Source organism: Giraffa tippelskirchi, chromosome 1 (genome assembly GCF_054371585.1).
Source record: "Giraffa tippelskirchi isolate mGirTip1 chromosome 1, T2T-mGirTip1v1.2.pri, whole genome shotgun sequence".
Lineage (NCBI taxonomy): Eukaryota > Metazoa > Chordata > Mammalia > Artiodactyla > Giraffidae > Giraffa > Giraffa tippelskirchi.
In genome coordinates, this window is record NC_137275.1 from 26,985,432 (window position 1) to 26,996,086 (window position 10,655).

At 38.2% G+C, this 10,655-nt stretch overlaps 1 protein-coding gene across 1 annotated transcript; it reads right to left on the reverse strand.

Moving 5' to 3' along the window:
* Positions 1–2,692: 2,692 nt before the first annotated feature.
* On the reverse strand, positions 2,693–4,271 carry LOC145514200 (platelet basic protein-like). The gene is made up of 3 exons (XM_081511431.1): positions 4,081–4,271; positions 3,631–3,766; positions 2,693–3,504 (listed from the first exon to the last, which is right to left on the reverse strand). The coding sequence occupies exons 1-3, from the start codon at positions 4,199–4,201 to the stop codon at positions 3,402–3,404; spliced, it is 360 nt and encodes a 119-aa protein (XP_081367557.1). The 5' UTR covers positions 4,202–4,271; the 3' UTR covers positions 2,693–3,401.
* Positions 4,272–10,655: the final 6,384 nt, after the last annotated feature.

Consider the following 10,655-nt stretch of genomic DNA (forward strand, 5'->3'; position numbering starts at 1 on the left):
TATTTCTGGTGTCAGCTGAAATATTATCTCCCCAGAGGGATCTTCCCTGACAGCTAAAGCACCTCATATTCCCCTTTGTTGTCATGTAGCACCCACTGCTCCTCCTGTTTGTCACAGCTCATATGAACACATGCACACGATACTCACACAAAACATGCATATATATTTAAATGTGTTTAAAATGGTTTCTCTTCCTAAATGAAAAGTTCCATGAGCTGTGAGATAGTATTGTCTATCACTATTCTAACTTCCTAAAAGTAAAAGTAAAGTTTTCATCGCTCAGTCATGTCAAACTCTTTCAGACCCTCTGGACTGTAGCCCACCAGGCTCCTCTGTCCATGGGATTCTCCAGGCAAGCATACTAGAGTGGGTTGCCATTCGCTTCTCCAGCTCCCTGGTAGGGACTCAATATAAAGCACCACATTAGTGAAGATGGTGAATGTTGAAAATGAAAATGTTGAAGCTTTGACATGTTCAAGTGCCTCAAGTGCCTCGTTTCTTTGTACAGTAGGAGCATACCTCTATACGAACATGTGGCTGTAATTATTTGTCAGTCTGTCTGCATCTCCCACCAGACAGTTATCTCTTCAAGGGCAATTCTCCATGACTTATAGGTCTTTGAATACTCAGCATCTTCACAATGGCTAGTACAGTGTGTGGTGTAAGTCATATGTATTTATGGAACTGAAACTTGAGATCTCATTTGGGTTAGCACAGAGGGAATGGATAGAAGAGTGGTTTAGCATATGGATGGGCAACATACTGGATTTGTACAATCTGACCCTTAGATTTCAATATTTGCAGTGTAAAGAAACCCAGAGAGTAGTGGCAGTTAATTCATTCTTTTTCTGCATCTAAATAGAATAATTCAATATGTGCACACAAAAGTAAAAGACATATGAATAATGAAGGAAGTATTAGCATAGTGTAAAAACTGTGTCGTATCTCAGGAGGTGGCCCTCCTGGATTTCAGTAGGAGATCCTAGAGAAATGAATGAGATGGATGAGATGCTGAGCTATTTTAAATTATTGGTGAAAAACTGATGACTTTGACTTTATTTATTACATGTCTATTTATGTGTATTATTTGTCAACTATTACTTAATAAATGTGTTTATTTTGTACACAAAACATTTAAGGCATTAAATCTATAATGATGAGAACATAATAAAAAGAAACCTAATAATGCATAGATTGTGAACTAAATGCTTCATACATAAGTGCTCGCTAAACTCCATGTGCAGGTTGGGGTAGATAAGCTGATGTCTTCTATAATCATCATAGGATGTTTAGTATGCTATTTAAGTATCAAGTCTTATTTTCTGTGTCAATAACATTATGTGAAACATAATATAATCTCTTCATTAGAGAAAGAAAAATCAAGCAAAGTGATAAGATGTTGTGGTTAATAGCACAGTTTCAAATCGTCCCTCTGTCACCTACTTAGTTGTTTGATTCTGAGGCAAATTTCCTAATTTCTTTGAACTTCGATTTTCTTCTCTGTAGCACTCCTGCTGCTGCTGCTAAGTCGCTTCAGTCGTGTCCGACTCTGTGCAACCCCATAGACGGCAGCCCAACAGGCTCCCCTGTCCCTGGGATTCTCCAGGCAAGAACACTGGAGTGGGTTGCCATTTCCTTCTCCAATGCATGAAAGTGAAAAGTGAAAGCGAAGTCGCTCAGTCTTGTCCGACTCTTAGCGACCCTATGGACTGCAGCCTACCAGGCTCCTCCGTCCATGGGATTTTCCAGGCAAGAGTATCGGAGCGGGCTGCCATTGCCTTCTCACTGTGGCACTGGGGATGCTAATTATAATAAAAAATAGTAACATTGGCCTATGGATTATTGTGTGACATGGATTATTTTCAGCACTTTGAATTTATTAGCTCTTAATTTTCACATCAACTCCATGAGATAAGCAATATTATTATGCCATTTTAGAAATGAAGAAACAAGGCACAGAGAGTTTATGCAACCTGACCAAAGTTACAGAGCTAGTAAGTGGTGGGCTAAGTTACCCAGTTATTCTCTCTTTAGAGGATGTGTTCTTAACCACATCATAGCCATATTGTAAGAGTTATTTAATTCTTTACAATTATTGAATTATAATGCATGCAAAACAATTATTTTCTCTGGCATATTAATATTGTTATTAATATAATAATATTAATAGTTATTAATAAAGCTTAGCTATTACTATAGTACATTAAAACAGCACAAATCATCAACTAGTGAATTTTGTTGTCCCTAAAGTTTTTAAAAAATAAAAAGATAATTAAGGCTTTTCCCCCTAATAATTCTGTTAAAAGTAATAATATATGACAGCAAAGCAATAATAAGTTTGATTTTATGTTAATATTTCTGTAAGAACAGTATGGGTATATTTTAAGAGATTAGAGTGAAAGAAATTCTGTTGACTATAAAATAATAATTAGTAGTCTGGTAAAGTTTAAATTCTCTCTTGTCCTTATTTGCAAGGCTGATTCTAATATAGAAAATGTAACCATGTAGATATTAAGTAAGCAAAAATGTACAAATATGTTGGGGTAAAATATTCAACACTAAGGAGAATCTGTTGTTATTAAAAATACTGAATCATTGAAGACATATATGATATCATATGCCATCACATATTGTTTGCTCTACTGGTATTAAATGTGTCTCCTTTAAAGTAAATAACCACCGCTCACAAGACTCACATTCTACAGTTTTGTTATTGTTAGGATTTGAAGGCTAAAGTAAACATTGGAAAAATCTTTCAGATAATGTTTTGAAACAAGACATCCTAGGATTAACACAATGAAAACTCTATTAAATCCCTAAATGTATTAATAAACATTTATTGAGCAAGTGCTACATGCTTGGCCCTGTGTGGTTTCTAATATCACTGACCATTATGGAATTATCGTGGTCATGTCTAGTCTATCAGTACAGTGGAGCACAATACGTTAAGACAAATGTATTTGGAAAGAAACTTTTAAAGAAAGAAATGCAAAACACGTTATCACATTTAGCCAAGAGTTAGGGAGTAAATCATATATTGTATTTTGAAACAAGCCTTGGTTACTTTTTTTTTTTTATTAATTTTTAAAATGTTTACACTATTTTAAAAGGTTACTTTCCATTTACAGTTATTACAAAATATTGGTTATATTCCTCCTGTTAGACAATACATCCTTGAGACTGTCTTACACTCTAGCCATGCTTACTTTTGTCTTCTCCCTGTCATCTATTAACCAGTCAACTCAGAGCAAATTGTGACTTTTTGAGACAGAATGGAAAACATATCCACAGTTTAATACAGTATGACTAGGTATCCTGGGTAAATAAGAACTCTAGAAAGCCAAGATTTCAACTTCTGTTCTTCTTGGGAGATAAAAACTTTTGACAGAAAGTGAAAAAGATTAAGCAGCTGGCCCACCATCTTCCAATATTTTCTGGACTATTTTCCTGATTATGAGGGCTTCTGGATTCAGGCAGATTTTCTTCCCATTCTTCAGCGTGGCTCTGCAAGAGAGAGTAGAATTATCTGTGAGCATCCTGGCACATCATCAGAAGGGGTCCAGCAGTGGTGGTAGGGAGGGAGTTGAAGGGCTTCCTTAGGGAGGCAATACTAGAGAAGCAGAGACTTACATTACTTCGACTTTGCCACAGTGGGGTCCTGCCCTGTTGACCTCCAAATTTTGGATGTTACTGGGATGAATGCCAGAGGTGATCTTCACACACAAGCAGCGAAGTTCAATGTGTAGCAATCTCTCCTTACTGCTAACTAGGGCAGAACATATGATTCTATTAGTGGTCATGATTATCTCCTAGATCTTATCTATTGATGGGTACCTCCCTCACAAGACCATTGTGAATACGATCAACCTGTCAGCCTTTACTAAAGCACCTAGCAGAATTCTTGGCGCAGGTCAAGTGCCCACAGAGTATAGTGTCTCCATTTGTAATTATTCATATAGCACCCTTCTCTAGTCCCAGAGGCACTAAGGCAGTCCCTCCCCCAGACACAGCTGCAGCAGAAGCAGCCTCAGGTGAGAAGCAGAGAGTCTACTATTCACCTCTCCCTAAAGTTTCTCTTACGTTTTCCAGTGGTGGAGGGAACCGGCATCGTCAGGAGCAGTGACATCAGCAGCAACACCTGTAGGACAGGAAGTGGGCTGGTCACGGTATATGAGGAGGTGGCGTCAGGTCTGAGGCTCATGGTGGAAAAAGACTTGAGTTAGAGTTGTTCCCAGGAGGGTGAATTGCTGCTCAGGAGTCTACCGCTAAGTGGTTTTCACAGTCGCCTGATGTCTTTTATATACTCTGCCTCAAGGCCAGTAAAGAGAAAAAGGATAGGGATGGGGGAAGTGAGGGTGTGGGGTAACACAAGTGTAAGAGTGGTCAAGTTGTGCCCAACCCAGATAAATGCCAGGCAAGTCAAATTCCTGCTAAATTTCATTTGCTGCATCCCTGCACATGCTCGCTCTCCCTTTCTCAATATCCATCTCCCTTACACATATTTAGGCAAGAACTAGACTGAAATATTACATATATTTTCTTTGAATAATTATGTAATATGCCCTGCCTTTCCTATAATGCAATTTAGAGGCCTTATAGACATTTTAGGTGTATCTGAAAGCATAAATGTGTGGCCCTTGCAAAAGAGAGTCATCTTCCCTTTCTGGATGCCAAAGAAAGCAGATGTTCCTATCTTGGTTGTTGATAAGTGCTAGGATTCGTTTGGAGTATGTGGATAAAATAGGAGCCAATTATCAGCAAAACTTAACTTTATGTATTAGTTTATGGACTCCTTTCTGTCTTCCAGATGTATTATCTTTTATAATTTCATCCAGAAACTAGAAGCAAACACATCCTCCTTTGTATTATAAAATAAACTACTTTTTACTTTTTTCTATCATCTGAGTCCACTTTAGAAAATAAGACCCAACAGTTTTATTTTTCCTTTTATCATTAATCTAACAGAGAAATGTATGATACAATTCACCGTAAAATATTTGTAAACTGCAGATAAAACATGCAAGTTCCTCTTCATCATTGCTCCACATTCTGGGTCTCCAATGGTAACCACTGGTAAAAATTTGGCATTAGTTTTCTATTCTATCTACATTTATATACACATATACATAGAGCCACATATATAATACATAGAGATATACATATATACATAGAGATAGACATAGATCATTTTTTATACAAGTGCAGTTATTACACAGCTTTTGTTCTTTAAAACTAAGTCTTCGTCATCCTTTCATGTTACCTCAATGTCATTTTTCTCCATTCTTTTCAATGTCTGCATAATAGTCTATAGATAGGCAATTGTCATCCAACCTCTGTCCTATTGGTAACCTTGTAGGTGTTTCCAGTTTTGCACTTATGGATTGCAGTGAGATCTTTATTAAAGTCTCAAACCCTAACTAAGGGTCTTGATCTCAAACCCCACATGATACTAACAAAGCCTGGCAGATGTACAGGGCGTGCCCCATATATCACATACTGGCTGGTGTATGCTATCGTCTGGATCTCTGACTCATCTATGAGATGCTTCCTCAATAGGACTGTACACTTTTGGCTTTGGGTTTTTTTTAAGTTTTTAAAAAATGACATTTCTTTAAAGTTCAGTTCAGTTCAGTCGCTCAGTTGTGCCTGACTCTTTTCGACCTCATAGATTTTAGCGCGCAAGGCCTTCCTGTGCATCACTAACTCCTGGAGCTTACTCAAACTCATGTCCATTCAGTCAGTGATGCCATCCAACCATCTCATCCTCTGCCATTCCCTTCTCCTCCCACCTTCAATCTTTCCCAGCTTCAGGGTCTTTTCCAGCGAGTCAGTTCTTCCCATCAGGTAGCCAAAGTATTGGAGCTTCAGCTTCAGCATCAGTCCTTCCAGTGAATATTCAGGACTGATTTTCTCTAGGGTGGACTGGTTGGATCTCCTTGTTGTCCAAGGGACTCTCAAGAGTCTTCTCCAACACCACAGTTCAAAAGTATCAATTCTTTGGCACTCAGCTTTCTTTATGGTCCAACTCTCACATCCATATATGACTATGGGAAAAACCATAGCTTTGACTAGATGGACATTTGTCGGCAAAGTAATATCTCTGCTTTTTAATATGCTGTCTAGGTTGGTCATAACTTTTCTTCCAAGGAGCAAGCGTCTTTTAATTTCATGGCTGCAGTCACCATCAGCAGTGATTTTGGAGCCAAGGAAAATAAAGTCTCTCACTGTTTCCATTCTTTCCCCATCTATTTGCCATGAAGTGGTGGGACCGGATGCCATGATTTTCATTCTTTGAATGTTGAGTTTTAAGCCAGTTCTTTTACTCTCCTCTTTCACTTTCATCAAGAGGCCCTTTAGTTCCTCGCTCTTTCTGCCATAAGGGTGGTGTCCTCTGCATATCTGAGGTTATCGATATTTCTCCCACCAATCTTGACTCCAGCTTGGGCTTCATCCAGTCCAGCATTACTTATGATGTACTCTGCATATAAGTTAAATAAGCAGCGTGACAATATACAGCCTTGATGTACTCCTTTTCCTATTTGGAACCAGTCTGTTGTTCCATATACAGTTCTAACTGTTGCTTCTTGACCTGCATATAGATTTCTCAGGAGGCAGGTCAGGTGGTCTGGTAGTCCCATCTCTTTAAGAATTTTCTACAGTTTGTTGTGATCCACATAATCGAAAACTTCAGCGTCGTAAATGAAGCAGAAGTAGATGTTTTTCTGGAACTCTCTTGCTTTTTTGTTGATTCAACAGGTGTTGGCAATTTGATCTCTGGTTTCTCTGCCTTTTCTAAATCCAGCTTGAACATCTGGAAGTTCACAGTTCACGTACTGTTGAAGCCTAGCTTGGAGAATTTTGAGTATTACTTTGCTCATGTGTGAGATGAATGCAATTGTCTGATAGTTTGAGCATTTTTTGGCATTGCCTTTCTTTGGGATTGGAAAGAAAATTGACCTTTTCCAGTCCTGTGACCACTGCTGAGTTCTCCAAATTTGCTGGCGTATTGAGTGCAGCACTTTCACAGCATCATCTTTCAGGATTTGAAATAGCTGAACTGGAATTCTATCACTCCCACTAGCTTTGTTCATAGTGATGCTTCCTAAGGCCCACTTGACTTTGCGTTCCAGGATGTCTGGCTCTAGATGAGTGATCACACCATCATGGTTATCTGGGTCATGAAGATCTTTTTTGTATAGTTCTTCTGTGTATTCTTGCCACCTCTTCTTAATATCTTCTGCTTCTGTTAGGTCCATACATTTCTTAAAAGTTAACATGTGCATAATAAGAAACTGAAAAACACAAGAAACAAAAAACAGTCATCCATAATCACAAGCAATTTACTGTTTGATACTAAGCATCCATTTTTATGTAAATAAGATCATGTAGTTATGTATCATGCTTTCTCACACATCATGAGTATTTACCATTTCACTATCCCACAGCTATATGAGTATTTTGATAACCAAGAATATACTATACCAACTCAATGCAGGAAAAAAAATATAATCCTGCCTTGGCAACAAATATTTCATAAGAGACAAAGATGGCAACAGCTCTCTAGATAAAGATATTGGTAGAGTTATGATTAAAATACTACATTCCCTTAGTGCTCGATTAAAAATGGGACATAGAGCAACAGAGTACACGCAGTATAATGCTTCTAAGAGGATTCATTATCCAAGCTAAACTATTAAAGTATTAGCGAAGAAGTATGTTTCCATTGAATTTCTTAACAAAATGTTCTTGTGATACAGCCTAGAGATGTATACGCATCAGTGGTTATCGTCTAAATACAAGTATGACACACCCATATACATCCCTCCTTTTATACTTCCTTCTGCTCATCTGCTGCCAACCTAATGAGCAAGTCCTGACGTACATTTCTCAGAGATGGTTTAACCATTCCATATCCAAGATCATTTATTTTTATCAATCATAGCAAAAATATTTGGACTTCCCTGGTGGCCCAGAGGTTAAGATTCTGCTCTCCAAACACAGGGGCCGAGGGTTCAATCTCTGGTCAAGGAAGATCCTGCATGCCTCATGGCATGCCAAATATATATATATATATATATATATATATGGGGGGGTTGCTTCCCGGGTGGCAGTAGTGGTAAAGAATCTGCCCACCAATGCAGGAGACCTAACAGACAGGGGTTCAATCCTTGGGTCGGGAAGATCTCCTGGAGGAGGGCATGGCAACCCACTCCAGTATTCTTGCCTGGAGATTCACCTTGGGCAGAGGACCCTGGCAGGCTATAGTCCATGGGGTCCAACAGAGTCAGATATAACTAAAGCAACTTAGCATGTATATATATATTTGAAGTGAAAGTTGCTCAGTCATGCCGACTCTTTGTGATCCCATGAACTATACAGTCCATGAAATTCTCCAGGCCAGAATACTTGGGTGGGAAGCCATTCCCTCCTTCAGGGGATCTTCCCAACCCAGAGATCGAACCCAGGTCTCCTGCATTGCAGGCGATTCTTTACCAGCTGAGCTACCAGGGAAGCCTATATATATGTATATATAATATACATATATATAATATACATTATATATATAATTATACATTATAAACATTATATATAATATAAATTATAAATATAACATATATAAATATATATACATATATATTTTGTTGTTTAGTCGCTGAGTTGTGTCTGACTCTGCAACCCCATGGACTGCAGCCTGCCAGGCTCCTCTGTCCGTGGTAATTCTCCAGGCAAGAAACAAAGATATTTACAAATTGGTTAATTCATTAGCTCTACTTTTTATCATACACTGTCACCTTAGGACATTTAAAAATCTTAGATGTTGCAAAATAATGAACCTTGTCCACAATAAACATAGGTACTTTACAAAAATGAACATATAGATCTATGGTTACAACCTAAAACCGTCTTCGAGATATGGAAACGTTAGCCAGGAGCCCTTCCCTTCAACCTTTCTCTTACCCCTCCTCCAGCATTCCAGGGGACAGCACTACATCTAGCTTCAAGAGGTGATTAACAGAGACACTCCCAGAAAACTTGGGCTTCCCTGGTAACTCAGCTGGTTAAGAATTTGCCTGCAATGCAGGAGACCCTGGTTCAACTCCTGGGTCAGGAAGATCCCCTGGAGAAGGGAATGGCTACCCACTTCAGTATTCTGACCTGGAGAATTCCATGGACTGTATAGTCTATGGGGTTACAAAGAGTCGGACATGACTGAGTGACTTTCACTTTCACTCCCAGAAAACACAGTCCTTTCTAAAAATTAAGGAAAGGGTATCAGTTAAGGGGTGATTTTACTACCTCTGCTTTTAATATACTTTGGGCATTAGCGCTTACTTATTTTTTAATTCACAGCAGTATTAACTAAAACACACAAGTAGAACAATGATTACATAATCTGAATGTGTGTGACTCGTGAGCACTCACTGACCCTTCTCTGTCCATTTTTGAATGCAGAGGCATGTGGAAGATGTCTGTGAATGCCTCATGTATCCTGTAGTGTGTAGGATAATGCAATGTACAGTAGGTCATAGCTAAACAGTATTAGTGAATAAATCAACTATTCTCATTAAAGGAAAGTTTCTCTTTCCTTTCCAATCATTCACAATTCTCAAACTAGACTTCACATGAACCCAAAGTACAAGTGGTATAAAAAAGTGATTTGGGAGGCTGGGAAGAAAGGATGGGCCCCCAGACACAGGTCGTCTTCCTCTTACAGCTTTGTAGAAATCTTACACAATATTCAAGCTTCCTATTTTCCTTTTTGCTTATTTATTTATACCTTCAAAATTCTAGAAGAAACTCTTAAGATGTTAAATGTATAAAATTACCCTTTATCATGACTGTGTAAATAATTTTTTCCAACTTTTTAAAAAATTCTAAGCCATTTTTTCCTGTTTATCAGTTCCTGACTATGTCTATTTAAGCTCTTAGTTCCTGATTTACAATGTATTCCTTATTTTTGTCCACCCTAATAGTTTTCTGCTTATAATTTGCAGTCTAGCAGTAGAACATATTAAATTAACATGATTTCCCCTCTCTTCCAACCCCAAAATTCATAGTCTAGCAGGTAAACTCAAGGAAAATCTTAAACTGAAAATTAGTATTCTTCCAAGAGAGACCGTGTGAAGTGAATTACAGAGAGAATTTCAACAGGAAACAGGACCAGGGGAATAAATTTCCTTCTAGTTCTTCCTGAGTGATGACTGTATAACCTTTCCCCATTATTGTGATTAAAATGTTGCAATACTCACAAATACTGTGAATTAAGAATAAGACACAAAGCAACAGAGTACACAGGGTATAATGCTTCTAAGAGGATTCATTATCCTATCTAAACTGTTAGAGCACTAGCAAGGAAGTATGTTTCCAATGAATTACTTAACAATGTATTTCTATAGTACAGTCAAGAGACACGCACACATCAGTGTGTCTGCATTGACTCACAAATCATATCTATCTGTATTCAAATGTAAGTTCAAAACCATTTCCAGAGTGAGACATAAAAGATTTTGGCATTATTCATAATCTCTTTCTTTTTCTGTCCTTCTCAGTTCTTCCCTCCACAATACATGCTGTTTACTCTTCTCACTAGTTTCAGTGCTTCCCTGGTGGCTCAGAGGGTAGTCTGCCTACAGTACAGGATACCTGGATTTGAT

Coding starts and splice junctions, on each gene's coding strand:
- LOC145514200 (XM_081511431.1), bottom strand. CDS start 4,201: ATGAGCCTCAGACCTGACGCCACCTCCTCATATACCGTGACCAGCCCA. Junction 3,767..4,080: donor TCCCTCCACCACTGGAAAAC/GTAAGAGAAACT, acceptor GTTCTGCCCTAG/TTAGCAGTAAGGAGAGATTG. Junction 3,505..3,630: donor TGTGGCAAAGTCGAAGTAAT/GTAAGTCTCTGC, acceptor TCTCTCTTGCAG/AGCCACGCTGAAGAATGGGA.